This window comes from Dysidea avara, chromosome 3 (genome assembly GCF_963678975.1).
Source record: "Dysidea avara chromosome 3, odDysAvar1.4, whole genome shotgun sequence".
Classification (NCBI taxonomy): domain Eukaryota; kingdom Metazoa; phylum Porifera; class Demospongiae; order Dictyoceratida; family Dysideidae; genus Dysidea; species Dysidea avara.
In genome coordinates this window covers 32,819,617-32,840,308 of record NC_089274.1, presented here as the reverse complement: position 1 = coordinate 32,840,308, position 20,692 = coordinate 32,819,617, and the positions used below count along the sequence as shown (strand labels likewise).

Genomic DNA, 20,692 nt, shown 5'->3' with positions numbered 1-20,692 from the left:
TATAAGGCAGAATATCTCCAAATCTTGTCAGAATTAGATCGCTTAGGCATCTCATCACATCATGTTTTGACACCATTGAACTTAGCCATGTTCTGGGCCACTATTTACCATCATCATTAACACCACTGTATGATATCACCATGAATTTCTTTGATTGTTAATCTCAAAGTGTCACTACAGTAGTTAGGAAGCTTCTTGACGAAGCTGTAGGGACTGCAATCTCAATGTCAAAGAAGAGTATTTTTGGATATAGGGACTGGACTAGCAATTAATTTGAAATCTCCTCAGTTTCCATGCTCGTTTTTGGCATTTGCCATAATTATGTGGTCGCGTGAGTCCAAGGACACCATGATGACATCACATTATGACACCAAGTAATTATTGTTGGGTAAATTATAATTAGACATTTATTTTGTGATTTGTAAACTCCCCCCCCCCCCCCCCTGAATATATCAGTTTGTTAATATACTTTTCAGTACTCGGCATCAGTAATCATTTATTTTTAGCTATTAATACGCGTACGCCCATGGCGCCGGTTACGTAATTCGATCCGGCGCTCGATTATACTGTTAAAAAAAAATGCTATAATACTGTTTTCTTTAGAATACTAGAATACCTTTCTATGGTATGCCGGATTTCCAGGTTGTGTGCGTACGTATTTCAAATTATTTAGTGGATGGAATTCGTATCCGGCAGTCACAGTGAATACGTTGCCAAAGCGCCGGCGGACTGTACTGTGTGTCTATCTGTGAGTTGTTTAGATATCAAGTAGTTAGTGACTCATTTGTTCAATTATAAGTAGTCTAAGCTTATTCAATTCCAGTCCGGACTCTGCCGGGTCAGCTCGGCAGTCATGCGAGGCCGGCTTGATGACCAACCGCTATGTAATATCCCGGAGATCAAAGTTTTAAACAATTCAGTGTAGCTACATGTGGGAGTGATCAGTATAATTGCCGGCGTGATTCACGGCGTGATCTGTAGCTAAGTGTCATATATGGTACACGGCCCTCAGCACATATTGATTCAATGTACCAGGCTTCGCGCCAAGATTTCTTGGCCTTCAGTATTGAGGTAGTCTCGCGTGGCCAGACCGCCGTGTATGGAGTGGGGAAAAAAGGGTCTGGTGCAACACATTTCTTGGAAAATAAATAAACACGAATAGCTGTTTACTTCTGAGCCAGACGCTATTTGAATAACATTGGCCGCAAAGGAGGCGCCGATGACGTCAGTTAGTTAACTCGAGATGGCTTCTATCTGTTTATCCTTTAAACGAATCTTAATTTGCTCCGATGTCTCTTTTATAGCCTCTTGAAAGTTCATCCTCGTGTAAGGGGGAATCTCCAAACTGATTTGGTACACTTATAACGTCATAATGACGTTAGGGGTGTTCAGCCCATGATGTTATACATTGTTATTAAAGCAGTTATATAGTGTAAACAGCTAGGAACAGAGAAAGTGATGTGATTAAGCAGCAATTCTGTTTGTACTATGTTTTCAGGTAAAGAATGTAACGTTTTGTGCTTCTATTGCCAATGCATTGTTTTCATAGTGTGACGCTAAGGAGGGGGGGGGGGGTCTAAAGTTAGCGTCATTGTGATGTTAAGCGTACCATGCAAAATCAGTTTGGAGATGCCCCCTAACAAGACTCACAACCAGAGCAGGAGTGTACGAATATTTTTACTGATGTCATGGCGCCTCCTTTGTGGCTAATTTTATTCAATTAACATCCCCAGAGTCTGGGGATGGCTCAGAAGTAAACAGCTATTGGAGTTGCACCAGACCCTATTTTCCCTACCCAATACATGGAAAAAAAGTGGTCTGGCCACACAATTAAGACTGTTATTAAGGGAAGTGGTTGCTGTAGAAAAGTGGGTTAGCATATAGTTTCAGTCTCATGCATTTTGGGAATTAAGTTTAAGGTCTGTTGCCTTGCAAGTCCTTTTAGAGAGTTGCAGGCCTTTCTATACAGGTGGCAGGGCCACTACAAGACAGGTCTATTTTGGTAAACTAATTTCTTGGCTGTTGTGTATCCAAACTTCACCATTCTCTTATACTGCATCAAGTATCACTGGATTTTGGTACAATGATGGTAAATGGATAAAAAATAGGTCACTATAAGCCGTGTGATCCTGAGGGTGTGTACGTAGTCTCACATAAAGTTGCTAAGTTCATGATGTTTTATGGGAAAAGTACGGGCAAAAAGTATTAAACATTCTATTGCAAAACCCAGAATATCTTGTATATACAGCTAGTAGCTAATTTACTATTATAACAGGATTTAAATTTTCCCAGCATAGAGCACATGATTTCCCCCCCGTCAAATATGGCATCTTACTATGTGCATTACTGTGTACACATGATTTTATAGAGGGCCTGCATGCTCTAGCGCATGGTCTATTATGGCTTCAACTTGATTAGGTGTTTCACTGACAAAACATTAATTGGTAGCTATAACAGTAAATGTGTATATCTGCAATTCTAAAGGGGTTATACCCCCCAAAATAAGTTTCAAAAAGTCCTGTGGTATAGATTGTTTTGGAATTTTTCATCTTTTTATTATCAATTTCAAGCCTATAAATTCTGTAGCTTCTGGAGGTTGCACCCCCAGACCCCCTGAAATTCTATAGTCATAAAACAACATTCATATATTGTGCCCTTCCCTGTAGCTATATGTCAGGTCTAGAATTGTCACTGTGTAAAGAACATGAGGCTCATGCTCGTATTCTGGCTATAGTTGTTTATTGATCAACTTTACTGTTAGTGTATATTGGTCTATGAAGCAACTAATTAAGCATGTAAGAAAGTAAAAAGACACAGCCATGTACTAGAGTACTACATGTGTAGTATATTGTATTGTACAGTGACTGCAGTCCAACAATTTACATTTAAACACTTTAAGGCTTTATTGTGGTATCACTGCATGCACAGTTATCAGAAGATGGTGACATGATATTATTGTTCTATTGTTGAATTAAATCCCCTCATGGCTTGTGTTGTACCAATAAGCCATTCCATATCAAATTACACTTTTACATATTAGGCTACAAGCAATAATGTGGGCCATCTGTAGATCTATATGTGAATAGGGTATAACTATGTTTCTCTTTCTCTAGCTACAGTCGATACATGTAGGAGTGGCCATCATGACTAGTCATCTGCTAGTGCTGTTGATGTTACTAGCAAGTAATAGAAGTGTACTCTGTCAACCTTGTGATAATATTGTTGAGAGAAATGTTGACTCTAGCTCAGAGTTTACAAACACTTTATTGGAAGTGCAAAGGTCTCCAATAGACAACAACAGCTGCTACCTTGTTTTGTTTGATTCTGGTACACTGGAACTATCACTGTCCTCGACTCAAACATTTAATATTTCATCAAATATGATATTAGAAGGCAGAGGTACCACTGTCAAGTGTATTTTCAGTTCTTTTAATTATCGAGGAATTATTAGTGTTAATAATGTGCAATATTTTGGCATCAGATCTATTTCTTTTGTGTCATGTCCTACAACATTTGTTCTCTTTGAAAACATTTCATCTGTTGAAATTAATGCTAGCAGTTTCAGGTACGTTGGTTTGACTGAATGTATATTCTTAACTGCTGTACATATTGGAAATTAACTTAATTTTTATTATTTCCACCATTTATAGTCAGTTTACAGAAGTTCCCATATATCTGTTCAATTCTCCGTCATTGTTAGTTGTCAACTGTATGTTTGTTAACAACACTTCATCTGCCCGTCATATATTCCGTTCTTATGAAGGAAATGCTGGCAGCCTATCTTATGGTTGGAATGATGCATTAATGGATTGTCCACTGACATCAAATGTGCTTATATACAATTGTACATTTTATAATAATTCTGCCCAAGGAAGAGTGAGGGGCTTCAACCCGAGCACTGATGCTCTTGAAACACGGACATTTACAGGAAGAGGTGGTGGAATTGCTTTAGTGTATAACACAAGAAATAATGTTACTGTTGTGATTGAAGAGACAGTGTTTGAAAGGAACCATGCCAATGGATTTGGAGGTGGTTTGTTTATCTTGATAGATGGAATTAGTGTAAATCAGTATTTTAACATTAACAACAATCTATTCTTGTCAAACACAGCTAGATTTGGTGCTGCTGCAATATTTTTTGGTTACTTAAGTTCAATTTCCCCAATTGATATAAGTGAAATTATCATAAACAATTGTTCATTCATTGATAACCATGATGGATTTGTTGGAAGTGTCTCATTTGCATTGACATACACAGAAGGGTTGACAAACTTTCTCCGTATCCTTGACAGTAAATTTTACAACAATATAGGTGACCAGTATGGCGCTGCTGTTGGTTTGTTTCATGCAAACTTCTTAAGTCCTAAAACTAATGTTGCTCCTTTGGAAGTTAATAACTGGTATGAAGAGCATGCATACATGTATATACAGTATGGTATTATAATAGTGTATGGTATGTAAATGTATTGATTGTAACAGTGTTGTTGAGCCATATGGTTTCACAGAAATGCAGTCATATGTTTACAGTATACATACACATGTACCTTATCTTTGCATACTAAATGCACCTTCTCTTTGTAGTGAGTTCATTGGCAATGGTGGAGGTCGAGGTGGAACTCTTAGTATTGCATATTTCCCAATAATATTTAAGGGAAATGTCACGTTTGTCAATAACACAGGACCAGCATTTAGGGTAAGCATCTATACACTGTACTTAACCGTTTGATTAAAATGTATGATTATTTTTTGAACAGGCGGTTGGATCAAGGGTCACTGTGAGAGGTGCACACTTAACATTCTTAGGCAACAATGCTGAAGGTCTAAGTGGTGGAGCAATGTACTTGACCTCTTACACACAGGTGATTCTCTTCCAAGGGAGTACATTTGATTTCATCAATAACACAGGAAGGTGTGTGTGTGCGTGTGCGCGTGCGTGCGTGTGCATGTACTTGCCTTCTGTTATGCTTATACAGTATGTGTTTGTTTCTTACTTATAATTTATGTGTATATGTTTGTATATGTAGCATTGGTGCTTCAGTGGTAGTTGAAACACAGCCTGTGCCATCATTGTTCTCAAGGAGTTACTATAACCGACTGTGTTTCCTTCAGTTTGACCGACAAGTGGAGGATACTATACTACCAGAAGAATGGGAAAATGTTAGTGCACTAGTCTACATACTAACAGTTTGTGTGATTATAATATTGACCAGTTGGAGTGCTAGCATTACACGTATCTGTCTATGGACAAGTACTAAACTCAATACATGTTTCCTACCTTATATTTATGCTAGGTTTTCATAGGTCCCTTTACATGATAAACTTACACTAAATTTTATTAGTATTTTTAATTTTAGGTGACTTTTAGATTCAGAGGAAACAGTGCTTTTGTCGGATCAGCTTTTTTCATAGACAGATTGAGCTACTGTTCATGGAACTCTGCAGCTCCTCCATTCTTTTCATTAAATGAAACTTTCAGATGGTCGTTTATGGATTACAGGTATATATTTTACCATTTGTATTGATGCAGTTTATGTATATAGTAAGCTGTGCATACACATAAATATTATTTGTCAAGCATTGCCATTTTTTTGTAACTGTCTATTGGGTATCATGTGTTACTGTAAGAAAATTGTCACACTCTTTATACTTACGTAAATGATATGGACATTGTGATACAAATGCATTATTGGCATGATGGAAATTATTGTGTTTGGTGCATTTAGTTCTAGTAACAGAAATTTTGGACATGATAATGATACTGATGATACACTGTTGGATCTACAAACTCCTCCCATTACATTTTCTTTGAATAATATGAGTAATGTAAGTGCTAACGAAATATACAAGCATGTATGCAGTACAGTCTATCAATTCCATGGATTGTAACTTCCTGTTACTATGGTGAATCATGCTGAAATGGCTGCTCTATTAGAGTAGTAAATGTATAATAGAATAACTTTTCAACAGACACAACCTCAACAATACAAACCACTATATGTGTATGAGAATTTCTTAGTATTTACCATACTATCAACAAAGAACATACACCAGTAATCACAATGTGCATATACATAATCATAATGTGTGTCTGATGTAGATCTCATCATATCCCGGACGTGATAAAGTACTACAACTAAAAGCCTATGATGAACTAAATCATCCCACTGCTGCTATATTCCGTTTTGGTGCTAATGATACCAATAAGGTTAACAACAGTATGTGTATGTTAATAAGCATATATGTGTGGTGTGATATAGAGTTAAATACGTTATTATTGCTATTAACAAGGCCGGAGGAGACGGTCCGGTTGGTCAGGCCTGAGCTGGACCAATAATCTGGAGCTGAACCAACTAGCTGCCCAGCTCGAACTATATTACTCTCATGCAATCTTTGGACGATCATATCTACATGTAGCAACGTACATTTTACAGATGTTATTGAAAATGTATGACATGAGTAGTTACCTAGTTTCTCAGCCTAACTAAAGCACAAAACTACACGTATGGTACCTCCAATTACCTTACAGTACAGCATAGCATTCGTATCGTTTTGTACAGAAATGATTGTGGGTTCTATGTACAGCATCACGTGTGCTGACAGTTGGCATTTATCACATGTAAGGCAGGTGCCTTCTTTGATTCTAAACCAGCACACTTATATCATAATTCAATCTTCATAAAATAATCATTAGCATTCCTTGGCTTGTCTCTCTTGGCTTCTTTTACTGGGCGAAGGGCTGGCAGTGACAAACCAGGTGACTCATTCTGTGGCAAGAAGCTGTACACCCATACATTACATGGCGGCCATCTGGATGAGATTTTGAGTAGAAATCACTCCTCTTCAACTACACACTCGTCCTGTCGAGATACTGAGCAAACTCTCAGCCTCACCCACATCACGCCATTTTCAAATACTGATTGGTCTCGTGACTGTCCACCAGTATATTTACGTGATGATCCATTCGCTTCATACAAACAGGTATAGTAGTATACTGCATTTTTGTAGCTGTATAGCTTTTTATTGTAGCTGTGTGAATTTCACTGTATAACTACAGCTAACTGCCTAGTTGATTAATTATATCCTAGCTAAAGGGGCCATGCTGCATGGGTTCCCTGTGAAATTTGGGAGGAAAATTGCAAGTTGCTAGCTAGTTTTACTTTAAAATTTAGCATCAATTTTAAAATTTAAGGCATTTTCAAGCCTTTAAATTGTAAACATTCTGCAGCTCCTGGGGGTTGCACCCCCAGACTCCCCTTAAACTTCTAATTGCTATAACTAAATGCATGCATACAGCAAGTTTCATGCTGTGTCCCCTGTATGTCAGGTCTACAATTATACATAGTATAGAAAGTATGAAGAACAACAGATATAGGCTTGAGCATTTTTATATAGCTAGCTAGCAGTGAAATATTGCATATCTGAGTGTCTAAATATTTCAAAATTTCCTGTGGGGGCATGCCCCTAGAATGCTCATGCTTCGCACTTCGCACAGTGTGCAGCAACTCCTCTCTCATTGGCATGTACATAGTAGCAATTTCAACATTATAGTCAATGGCCTGACCAACTCAATTTTTCCTCCTCCGGCCCTGTATTATTAATATTACTGCATGGTATCACCTGGATTTAAATACTGCTTTTATAGAATATTTAATTGGCACTGTTTTCCCTTTGTTATTTTCTGCAGAGAATGAATAACATACAGTTTAATCCATCAGCACAGTTGTATCAGCCTGTTGATACTGGGATCACTTTAAGATACACTTTGACGTCATTCAGGCCTGAGAAATCTTATACTGTACTTGTTACTTCTGATGCAGTTAGCAGGGTAAGCGTGAAGGGTAAATTGTTATCTGTACATATAATTATGATTGTGTAGGTCTCAGAACAGTCCTTTCTATTGTACACCCAAGTGTGCCGTCCTGGTTATACCTTGCAAAATTCAAGTGCTGGATTTACGTGTAAATGTGATGATGGCATACTTATTGAGACATGCATAGAGGATGATATTATTCTTAGAGTAAGTTATGATCAGATGGTTCACAATACAGTATGTATTATGGTTTTCTCTACAGTATGGATTATGGGCACATTACACTGGGTCTGAGTTGTTCTTGTATCAGTGTCCACCTGGCTACTGTCAGTGTCATCGTGGTGGTAGTGGGTTCAGTCAACATGACTGCCTCTCTATATACACTGCTAATAATGAGAGTTTGCAGTGTGACTGTAACAGGGAAGGTGAGGATTGTGACTGTACTATATAGCACTATAACTGATACACATGTATGTATGTGTGATACACATGTATGTGTGTGTGCGTGTGTGTGTGTGTGCACACACACGCATGTGTTCATGTACACATGAAACCGGTCATTTCTGCAAACTTCTACTTTACTACAGGTGTATATATAAACTGGGTAAAAATACACATGCTACAAAAATTTTATGCACATTTTAATCCCTTCATAAACAAATCTCTAATCAACAAAACCTGTACACCATCAGATTCACCTGTTCATGGAGAGTAAGAAAAATCTTTGTTTTGTGTTCATACAGCAAAAGGTTCTTGAGTTCTGGACACTTATATACATTGCAGTAGAAATAAGGGTTTCTGGCCTTTGTCCACACAGAGAAGTACAGGGAAAACACTACACCATGATGGATTTGCTAGTTCATGATGAACAGATTGAGCCAAGTCTAGCTTGTTTCAGTTGTGAGTTATGATGGTGATTAAATATGCGCCTGTGATTTTGTTACTATACAAATCAAATCGATTGTTGTTCCAACTGTCTACTGCTATAACTCCAAGACTATTCTTCACAAAAGACTGAAACTTTGGCTGTCCACTCCCTTGTTGCTATAGATAACAGAGAAGCAATTTAAGGAATGTGCAAAAACAACTGGTCTTTAATCACCTTTAATGCAATTCATCACAAGTACAAGGACTAAGTGTGCATGGCTTTTATGTACATATAGTATATCAACGTTGAAACCGGGTCACTACTGCTGACCCGGATGACCCACTGACCCGGATAGCAATCCGGGTCAGACCCGGATTTGACCCGGATGTGACCCGGATTAATTAAAGCCGAGGCGTGCAATAAGAGCTATGTTTCGGCTGGTCTCGAGCGAGCGAGACTACGTTTTGAGCGTTCGATTCGTGTTGAGTAAATATTGCAACTTCAGCCTAGCTGTAGGTTGAAGACCAAAAAAAATAAAAAATAAAAGGTCATCACCTACTAACAATAGCTACCCCTCACCATAGATACCCTCAGGTTCGTGCTACATATTGCACTTACTAATAAATGGGCGTAGCTGAGCATATGTTGGTAATGCGATAAGTGGGCGTGGCTCACGAAAGAGCTACGCGATAGTGTTTATAAGTTTATTAAAGAGCTACGCGATAGCGTTTATAATTTATTAAAGAACTACGCGATAGCGTTTAAACCGGGTCGGACCCAGATGACCTGGAGAAAATGTGACCCGGTTTACCCGGATGACTCGGATGACCCGACCCGGTTTCAACGCTGTAGTATATATATGCAATACCGTAATTTGCTCCTTTTTTTTGTTATAAAATAATTTTCATATCCAAAAATTATATGAAAATTTCTTACACAAAATTTTTGTGAAAGAATGAGAGTGCAGTCATATGTAAATCATACAATAATGTTTTTGCACAAAAATTTTTATCATGTTTTTTTACATGAAAATCAAGAAATTGCTGTATACAGCGTTATCACCAGATACTTCCAAGGTTTGTACCACAACTTATGGTTTTAATTAGTTACCTTGTTGTGATTGCAACAGCAATCAAATATGAGACTTACCAATCTAACATTTATATATTATAACAAATGTTGTATATGCAGTGGGTAGGATGCAGTGGGTAGGATGTTAGTTCAAATAGAAAACAGTTTTTAAAAATACAGTACAATGAATGAATGTGCAAAAATGTTACGTATCACATTATTTTAGCATGTGATTTCATAAATTTATTTTGAAGGTTTATTATGTGGAAGATGCAAAGAAGGAAAAGGTGTCACCACACTACTGAATAGGTGTACATCTTGTATTGGTGTAGGATGGCTACTGATTGTTATCTTAGGTGATTACTTTACATGTGCACACTTTTATACAGCAGAAACTCAGTTATCCAAACACACTTCCAACAACAATAATATTGTTCTATTAGAGTAGTTAAACAATCTGTTAGATTGCCTACAAATTTTTTGTAAATTAAAGTGCAAGTTTGATCATTTCATAAATTTTTGAGCGTCAGGTGTTTCCCAGTGGTTTGTATTAACTGGGACTCCATTGTGCATGCATATGTGTATGTTAGTAATTTGTGTACCTGTATACACACACTTATACCAATCTCAATATAGACATGCTGGTGCTCACATGGTGGTACAAATTTGTTTGTGTCATCCTATAGTTGTGGTTGATGCTAGCGTGGCAGCACTTGTCATAGTATTTGCAATAAAAATTCCATCATGGCTGTTGCCTTTTCTATTTTACACTCAGGTCAGTGTTAAGTATTTGTACAATGTTTTAATCTTCTATTGCATTCCTTGATGTTGTTCTTATCCTCTTACTTATTCTGCAGATCACACCATACATAATGGAAAATTTAACTTTTACTTTTTCTCAGGGACACAGATACGTAAGTATGTACATATGGTAAAACATTAGTTGTCTGGATTATAATTTTAGTAAGCACCATGATGATTGTTCTATTAGAGTATAGTAGTTTGTTAGAAACTTCTTCCATACATTTTAACTTTTCATTTATTCAAAAAGTAACTGAGGTACCAGGCTGTACCTTGCATACTGACATGCAAGGACATATGAACCAATACTCACACCCAGCAATCAAGAGTTCATAATATTAATATATATTACTCTTGAAGCAATGAATTTACTACAGTGAATGTGATTAGTACAAGTCATTAAAATTAAATGTCTATTGCTGTGCAAATTACTTTGTCTATTGTACTTTGTAGTTTCTACTTAACAGGCTGAAGCTTCAGATAGCTAAGCATTCCCTTAGCTACCTCAGGAGTTTGTAAACACTGAATCCTGACTATATACAGGGGTGTATTATGTATAAAACTATCAGTTTGAAATACTTGGAATAATTTTTTTTTGCAGATCCAGTTTCGTGTGTATGATATCTGTTTTACATTTCTTTATCTACTCAACAGCTTTACTTCTTGGGTAGCTTGCTAAGCTTTTACTTTCCATATGACTTTTGTCTATTTCATGAAATGGATGCAGTGTTAGCATACGGGTTAAGATATATTCCCATTAGCACAACTGGAATAGTAACTGTACTTCTCTTCAGTATAAACAAGTTAGTGAATCGTAACAGTACATTAATGTATTTATATTCCTTATTTGAATTAGGATATGTTTAATAAGAAAGTGGAAGTTTTCTTGGGATGGTGTGTGGACTTTAATAATACTCCAATACAGTCATGTCGTGTACACATCAATGTCCATATTGAACTGTCCTGTCATACCTGTTACACAAGGAGATGACGCAGGAGTAAGTACAGATAGCAATGTATGTATGGTATATTAATGTAGTTTATTACTTTTTATACTATAGAAATGGTACATTGATGCTACCACAAAATGCTTTCACGGGACACATGCCATCATTGGAGTGATTGCTATTGTTGTTTTAGCTCTGGCAGGTTCATTGGTGATATTTGTTGGCCTTGCCTGCAGTGAAGCAATCTTCAAGGTATATATGTTACTGCTGCACATGACTGCAATGTTATCACTGCATCATTGGTAAGCCTTCATTTTACTTTGTGATCACCATCGTTTAAGCATGGAAACAAAACAACAAAGTGGCATTTGTACTCATTTGCTAAGTTTAGTGTACTTTTTAATCTGTCCATATAGAAGCCATAGTATGGTTTTGGACCCAACGTTTAATCAATTGTATATTTCTTAAGGTCCATAGGTGCAGTGGTAAATATTAAAATGGCAGTGACAATGTTTATATATAATCAACTTACATTATGCTCTTTACTTGCAACTGGAAAACAGTAAGAACACACATACACTGTATGTCCGGCTTATACTTATATAACTGTAGCATATGGCTCCAACATTTATAGCACTGTCTTTAGCGGTCCAGTGTTCAAGCAAACCCCAGCTATAATATCCTGAAAAACAGCTAAAAATTAAAAATTGATTTTTTCTCAAGAAAGTTAACATTTCAGCCAACCAGCTGCATACTGGTGACAGCAAAGGTGTCAACAACAGACACGTATTGCTTGGCTTCATCACAAGTTTGAAAAAAAAAAGCCACAACGGACACCACACTTTTATGGCTTCTTCATAGGAAATGTAATGTGAAAATTTTGATTGGTTGTAAGTATTATCTAATCCAAAACAGCCAAGCTGTAAAAAAAGTGTGCGGCCCTGAGAAAGGCTATGGTGAAAAAAGATGTGAAATCCAAGGTGGCGGCCAAGAAATGGCTGTGATGGTAGGTTAATGGTAAAAAAATTAATAACGACAATTCAGGTGAATTTTGTGCCAAGACCAAGCGGCACCAAATTCACCTGAATTGTTGTTATTAAAATTTTTACCATTAACCTACCATCACAGCCATTTCTTGGCCGCCACCTTGGATTTCACATCTTTTTTCACCATAGCCTTTCTCAGGGCCGCACACTTTTTTTACAGCTTGGCTGTTTTGGATTAGATTTCACTTCTTTTTGCATTTGTATACCCCAAAGCCGGCCTATGGCCGGCTTTAGGGCTTTTTAACCTGTCATTTTTTTCTTTACTACAGGAAGAAGAAAAGATGAAGCAGGGTGATTTCTTTGTAGCTGACCTCTCTGCAAGGTGATCCTTCTAGTTGATCCCTCTACCGGATGACTTGTTTGTAGCTGAACTCTCTACAGGGTGATTTGTTTGTAGCTGAACTCTCTACAAGGTAACTTCTTCTAGCTGATCTTTCTACAGGGTGATTTGTTTGTAGCTGAATTCTCTACAGGGCGATTTGTTTGCAGCTAAACTGCTGAACTCTCTACAATGTAACTTCTTCTAGCTAAACTCTCTACGGGTGGCTTGTTTCTAGCTGATCTCTCTACAGGGTGACTTGTTTGTAGCTGAACTCTCTACAAGGTAACTTCTTCTAGCTGATCTTTCTACAGGGTGATTTGTTTGTAGCTGAATTCTCTACAGGGTGATTTGTTTGTAGCTGAACTCTCTACAAGGTAACTTCTTCTAGCTGATCTTTTTACAGGGTAATTTGTTTGTAGCTGAATTCTCTACAGGGCGATTTGTTTGCAGCTGAACTCTCTACATGGTAGTTTCTTTGTAGCTGAATCTCTACAATGTAACTTCTTCTAGCTGAACTCTCTACATGGTGACTTGTTTGTAGCTGAACTCTCTACAGGGTGATTTGTTTGTAGCTGAACTCTCTACAAGGTAACTTCTTCTAGCTGACCTTTCTATAGGGTGATTTGTTTGTAGCTGAATTCTCTACATGGTAGTTTCTTTGTAGCTGAACTCTCTACAATGTGACTTCTTCTAGCTGAACTCTCTACATGGTGACTTGTTTGTAGCTGAACTCTCTACAGGGTGATTTGTTTGTAGCTGAACTCTCTACAAGGTAACTTCTTCTAGCTGACCTTTCTATAGGGTGATTTGTTTGTAGCTGAATTCTCTACATGGTAGTTTCTTTGTAGCTGAACTCTCTACTATGTGACTTCTTCTAACTGAATTCTCTACATGGTAGTTTCTTTGTAGCTGAACTCTCTACAATGTAACTTCTTCTAGCTGAACTCTCTACAGGATGACTTGTTTCTAGCTGATCTCTCTACAGGGTGACTTGTTTGTAGCTGAACTCTCTACAGGGTGATTTGTTTGTAGCTGTACTCTCTACAAGGTAACTTCTTCTAGCTGAACTCTCTACAGGATGACTTGTTTCTAGCTGATCTCTCTACAGGGTGACTTGTTTGTAGCTGAACTCTCTACAGGGTGATTTGTTTGTAGCTGAACTCTCTACAAGGTAACTTCTTCTAGCTGAACTCTCTACATGGTGACTTGTTTGTAGCTGAACTCTCTACAATGTAACTTCTTCTAGCTGAACTCTCTACAGGATGACTTGTTTCTAGCTGATCTCTCTACAGGGTGACTTGTTTATAGCTGAACTCTCTACAGGGTGATTTGTTTGTAGCTGAACTCTCTACAAGGTAACTTCTTCTAGCTGACCTTTCTACAGGGTGATTTGTTTGTAGCTGAATTCTCTACAGGGCAATTTGTTTGCAGCTGAACTCTCTACATGGTAGCTTCTTTGTAGCTGAACTCTCTACAATGTAACTTCTTCTAGCTGAACTCTCGACGGGTGGCTTGTTTCTAGCTGATCTCTCTACAGGGTGACTTGTTTCTAGCTGAACTCTCTACAGGGTGATTTGTTTGTAGCTGAACTCTCTACAAGGTAACTTCTTCTAGCTGATCTACTTTTCTACAGGGTGATTTGTTTGTAGCTGAATTCTCTACAGGGCGATTTGTTTGCAGCTGAACTCTCTATATGGTAGTTTCTTTGTAGCTGAACTCTCTACAGGGTGATTTGTTTGTAGCTGAACTCTCTACAAGGTAACTTCTTCTAGCTGATCTTTCTACAGGGTGATTTGTTTGTAGCTGAATTCTCTACAGGGCGATTTATTTGCAGCTGAACTCTCTACATGGTAGTTTCTTTGTAGCTGAACTCTGTACAACGTAACTTCTTCTAGCTGAACTCTCTACATGGTGACTTGTTTGTAGCTGAACTCTCTACAGGGTGATTTGTTTGTAGCTGAACTCTCTACAAGGTAACTTCTTCTAGCTGACCTTTCTATAGGGTGATTTGTTTGTAGCTGAATTCTCTACATGGTAGTTTCTTTGTAGCTGAACTCTCTACAATGTAACTTCTTCTAGCTGAACTCTCTACAGGATGACTTGTTTCTAGCTGATCTCTCTACAGGGTGACTTGTTTGTAGCTGAACTTTCTACAGGGTGATTTGTTTGTAGCTGAACTCTCTACAAGGTAACTTCTTCTAGCTGATCTTTCTACAGGGTGATTTGTTTGTAGTTGAATTCTCTACAGGTGATTTGTTTGCAGCTAAACTCTTTGCATGATTGTTTCTTTGTAACTGAACTCTCTACAAGGTGACTTCTTCTAGCTGATCTCTCTACAGGATGACTTGTTTCTAACTGAACTCTCTACAGTGTGATCTGTTCATAGCGGAACTTTTTACTGGGTGATTTGTTTGCAGCTAAACTCTTTGCATGATTGTTTCTTTGTAACTGAACTCTCTACAAGGTAACTTCTTCTAGCTGATCTCTCTACAGGGCAATTTGTTTGTAGCTGAATTCTCTACAGGGTGATTTATTTGAGCTGAACTTTCTACATGATGGCTTATTTGTAGCTGAACTCTCTATTAGGTACCTTCTTCTAGCTGATCTGACTACAGGGTGACTTGTTTGTAGCTGAATTCCCTACAGAATAACTTACAATGTAATATAACTGAGTAAATTATAAATGCAGCTGAATGCTTTATTAGGGTGACTGTTCTATTAGAGTATCTCGATCTCGCATTTGCTGCACCTAGTTGCCTTTCGAATCATAACTCAGTGATTTGTAATCCGATTCTTCTGTACTACTGCAAGGACTTTCTATGATGATTATTCCAGCTACATACTGATTTTCAGCTCGTTGCTCTAAGCGGTTTGCCTGGTAGATACGAAAACTAATAGTTTTTTTATTCATAAAAATCGATCGCGTAATTTTGACACAGGTTGGGTTTCGTGTCATATCTCCATGGTCTTTATCTCGATTCCTTTCAAATCACAAAAAGGCACTCCTGCGATGGTTGCTCCATCTACATATCAATTTTCAACTGATTCCTCCAAGGCGTTTACCCTGTAGGCGTGACAGACCTTCGACCTTATTTTACGCAAATAATTGGTCATAACTCCGTGAATGTTCATCGGATTCCTACCAAGGTTGGTACGGAGATCCGCCTTAATGAGCCCTTTAAGTGTGCCAAATTTCAGCCAAATCCGAGCACGCATTCGTGTTTTATGGCGAATTTTGCGAAGTGTGCGAAATGAAGATGATGAAGAAGAAGAAAAAAACGAAGAAATTAAAACGAAAGTTTGTTCGCTCGTATCTCGGAAATGGCTGGAGCGATTTTCTTCAAATTTGGTATGTAGACTACCCTAACTGGGCGGAACGTCTCCAGCAAATTTGGTTCCAATCGGATAAGGGATCACAGAGCTACATAGGTGTGAAAATTGCGTTTTCTTTCTTCCTGTTAATATACTCACGGTGTGGCGCGCCGGCTTCTTGGGCCGCACGACACACTATCGTGTGTCTTGATCTAATCCAAAACAGCCAAGCTGTAAAAAAGAGTGCGGCCCTCAAAAAGGCTATGGTGAAAAAAGATGTGAAATCCAAGGTGGCGGGCAAGAAATGGCTGTGATAGTAGGTTAATGGTAAAAATTTTAATAACGACAATTCAGGTGAATTTTGTGCCGCTTTAGCCTTTTTGAGGGCTGCATGCACTCTTTTTTTACAGCTTGGCTGTTTTGGATTAGATTTCACTTCTTTTTGTATTTGTATACCCCATTTTGGGCTTTTTTAACCTATCTTTTTTTCTTTCTCACAGGAAGAAGAAAAGATGAAGCAGATGTTAAATACTTTAAATATTTATAATTTTATCATTAAATGTACAAATTATATATATAATACATATATTTATTTCAGAACTCTCTACATAGTGGTTTCTTTGTAACTGAACACTCTATACAAGGTGACTTCTTCTAGCTGACCTCTCTACAGGGTGAACTGTTTGTAGCTGAACTATCTACAAGGTAACTTTTTCTAGCTGATCTCTCTATACAAGGTGATTTGTTTGTAGCTGAATTCTGTACAGGTGATTTGTTTGCAGCTGAGCTCTTTACAGAATGGTTTCTTTGTAACTGAACTCTCTACAAGGTAACTTCTTCAAGCTGATCTCTCTACAGGGTGATTTGTTTGTAGCTGAACTATCTACAGGGTGATTTGTTTGTAGCTGAACTCTCTACAAGGTAACTTCTTCTAGCTGATGCCTCTACAAGTCACTAGTTTGTAGCTGAACTCCCTACATGGTGGTTTCTTTGTAATTGAACTCTTGACTTCTTCCAGCTGATCTCTCTACAGGGTGATTTGTTTGTATAGCTGAACTCTCTGTAGGATGATTTGTTTGCAGCTGAACTCTCTACAAGGTAACTTCTTCTAGCTGATCTCTGTACAGGGTGAATTGTTTGTAGCTGAACTCTCTATAAGGTGACTTCTTCTAGCTGATCTCTCTACAGGGTGACTTGTATCTAGCTGAAATATCTACAGGATTATCTGTTTGTAGCTGAAATCTCTACAGAGTGATTTGTTTCTAGCTGATCTCTTGAATTCTCTTCAGGGTGACTGCTCTATTAGGGTATCTCGATCTCGCACCTAGCTGCAGCTACACCAAGTTGGATTTCGTGTTATAACTCTATGACTTTAAGTCTGATTCTTCTACACCATTGAATAGCCTTTCTAAGATGATTACTCCATCTTTACAGCGATTTTCAAAACATTACCCCAAGCGGTTTTTCTGGTAGGCCTGGCAAGTAATCGTTTTTTATTAGCTAATCTCGATTGCATAAGGCCACTCCTATTGGTATAGTTATGTTTCTGGTCCACCGCCCGCATCCTTTTTTGGAGAATGTCAAATTTCAGAAATACATGGGGAAAATGCCCGCATCAGATTTTTTAAAAAGCAAGATTTTAGAAACAAATATTGGGCTGCAACAAAGGTGCTAAATCAAACTGACTGCTTAAGTATGCCTTTTATTAGTGAAAACCTGCAAGAAATGTGCATAGTGCATAGTACAGATCGATATACTCTAATAGAACAGTCAGTAAATCACAAAAATACTCTAATTGAGCAGTCACTTCATTGTTGCTTTGTTGCTGAATTCCGCCCGCCCGCATCTAAAACTAAACTTCAAATGACCAGAAACATAAAAACAAATTGGAGTGGCCTAATTGTTACACACTGTTGGTTTTTTCGTTGTATCTTCCTGGTTTTTAGCTCGATTTCTTTCAAACCCAAAAGGTTTGAGGTTAAATAGTTAACCTATTCACCCACGGATTTTCAGCTTCTTCCCATAAGCGGTTTACCCTGTAGGCGTGACAACATATTGGTGTTATTTTTTCGTGAATAATTGCTAATAACTCTTTGCCTGTTTATCGTATTCCAGCCAAAGTTGGTACCTAGATGCGCCTTTATACCCCCCTTTTGTGTGCCACATTTCAAGGCAATTGGATATGGCGTTCGCGTTTTATAGCAGTTTTTGTAAGTGTGTGAAAAGAGGAAGAAAAATAAGAAGAAGAGCTACGGAGGTGCGAAAATTGCATTTCATTCTTCCTGTCAATGTACTCATGGGTGTTGCGTGCTGGCTTCTTGGGCCACACAACACACTACCGTGTGTCTTGATATCAGGCATTTGAACAAAAAAAAATTTGAAATATTTTTAGTGGGTCAAGCAGTACTACAAATGAGCCAAATTTCAAGATCATGTGTAATTAATTTTCATCCATGAGTTTTTTTGTTGTTTTTTTGAGGATCCAGCTCAACATGTACATACTGTGCTATAGGTGTATTGCTACATTGTAATGAAGTACCCGGCAGCCTATGCATGTATTGGTTTATTATATCGATAAATACAGTATTGGTAGTTTCAATGGACTTTGTGTTGAGGATATGGTCGGTATAGTGCGCTATATATACACATACTTAATACCTACTTCTATTATATACTAACAGGAACAACTGAGGAATTTTACTATTGCTGTAAGGAATGCAAACAATTCTCAGTGTAAATGGTGGCCAAGTGTTGAACTTTTCAGAAGAATATTGATTCTTGTTGTATTGTTACCATTTCCAGGGAAGGAGGTACGTATACGTTAGTTATCTGTTCTACAATATTTTCAATCTGACTTAATTTTATTTGTATAGATTCCTCCTTTACTGATTATGATGTTGATATTTAGTATCTATTTGTACTTCTTATCAGAAAACAACCAATTATCAAGAACCACTTTATATTTTGAGACAATCCTAATTGGAAATATTATTGTAATGCTAGCACTAAAATCAACTAGATACATTCAGAGATCACTGGAGGAAACTATTGATCCGATAAGCATAGACAGTTGTCAGAACAGTCAAGTACTGACAAAATTAACTTTACTACTTCTTGTGCTGTACTACATGCCAATCTTAATTGTACCATTATATCCCTTGGTGCTACGAGTTGGTAGATCACTTGCAAAGTGGATGGATATGAGAAAGTGTGTATGCTCATAGTTACATAGCTAACTACTTTTGTGTATTGCAGTGCACATTTAGAAGTGTACATATTTCATTCAAATGCATAGTAAGAATCAGCTACGCAATGAATGGAACATTTACGAATGTCATGTCATGAATCGTGTATTCTAATAATGACTTGCTTGTATCCACAGAATTCAGATGAAAAACTATTACAGGACTGAAGATGATATCCCTTTGTTTGAGCCAACACGGAATGATAGGGTTGGCAGTGTTTATATACAAGTGGAAAGTGATGGTACTGTAACAATGAGTCAAATACAGTAAAACTGGTATAGAACTGTGAGAAGCGCAGACAATTTCTAACATGGTTTATTTTATAGTCTTGTACCATAATATGCCACATTTAAAAATGCAATTATTTACATAATTGTGATTGTTTATACCATTAGAATTTATTTTGAGTATATGCTGTCAAGCATGCCTTGGGACTGTTCTTTTCTACTATTACTGGCACCTAAGGGAAGTGTTCGCAATATTCCATAACAGGCAGCATGCAGTCTAACTTTTGCACAGATTTGAGTTATGTAATAATAAGATCACGTGACACCTTGAAATTAATTTGCAATTGTTGCAAAAATGATCGATACACTCTAATAGAACGATCAGTGGGTAAAATTCTGAAAAGTAATGTATCTGTTGGCATAGATCCCTTAAAACCATTGTTCCTCTATCCCTATATAGCACGTGTATATAGTGTCAGCTATATGTATATCTTATTGAGCTTCATACGTAACTACTCTTAGTAGCTGTGTTTATACCCATTAAAATAGTTATCTATAGCTAAGTGAAATGTAACAACAAGCCATTTGACATGTCGCAGACAGTGCAGTATAATTTTTTTTAAACTCCGACCTACTGATCTATCAAATGGGTTGTTTGGTAGGCAAAAAACGAGCCTTCACACATGTTTATGATTTTCATGGTGAGTCAACTTTTCAAATAGGTATACATTTGGCAATTTGCTAATAATTGCTGAGTTGAAGAAAGAGTCTAAAACTACCAGTGCAAAGCACTTGAGGGTGCTTTCAAGCTTCAATTTACATTTTCCTGGTGATATTCTCAAGACTGATTGCATTACAAGATGGGCTAGCTATAGTCAGCAGGTTCTAACAGGTGTATAGCTATAAGGTAGATTGCTTGCAAACTCATAAAGTAAAATCGATACTTCTTTTGTACCTAAACTAGCACCTAGCCATTTGTGCTTGGGCCTTCACCTAGTCATTTGTTCTTGGGCCTTCATGTACATAAATACATGAGTGGCTGT

The 20,692-nt window shown here is 37.6% G+C and overlaps 1 protein-coding gene across 4 annotated transcripts; it reads left to right on the top strand.

The window, feature by feature from the left end:
* Positions 1-591: 591 nt before the first annotated feature.
* LOC136250750 (uncharacterized) lies at positions 592-19,832 on the top strand. Of its 4 annotated transcripts, XM_066043022.1 has the most exons (22): positions 593-748; positions 3,114-3,565; positions 3,651-4,400; positions 4,582-4,693; positions 4,755-4,909; positions 5,025-5,157; positions 5,355-5,497; positions 5,724-5,823; positions 6,098-6,205; positions 7,685-7,825; positions 7,877-8,017; positions 8,073-8,235; positions 9,716-9,754; positions 10,004-10,105; positions 10,436-10,524; positions 10,607-10,663; positions 11,205-11,353; positions 11,407-11,548; positions 11,612-11,749; positions 18,859-18,987; positions 19,051-19,385; positions 19,560-19,832. In XM_066043022.1, the coding sequence occupies exons 1-22, from the start codon at positions 677-679 to the stop codon at positions 19,690-19,692; spliced, it is 3,783 nt and encodes a 1,260-aa protein (XP_065899094.1). In that variant the 5' UTR covers positions 593-676; the 3' UTR covers positions 19,693-19,832. The 4 variants fall into 4 exon arrangements, with proteins under 4 accessions (XP_065899097.1, XP_065899094.1, XP_065899095.1 ...); XM_066043025.1 differs by lacking the exon at positions 19,051-19,385 and having other exon boundaries at positions 592-748; XM_066043023.1 differs by lacking the exon at positions 9,716-9,754.
* The last annotated feature ends 860 nt before the right edge of the window (positions 19,833-20,692 follow it).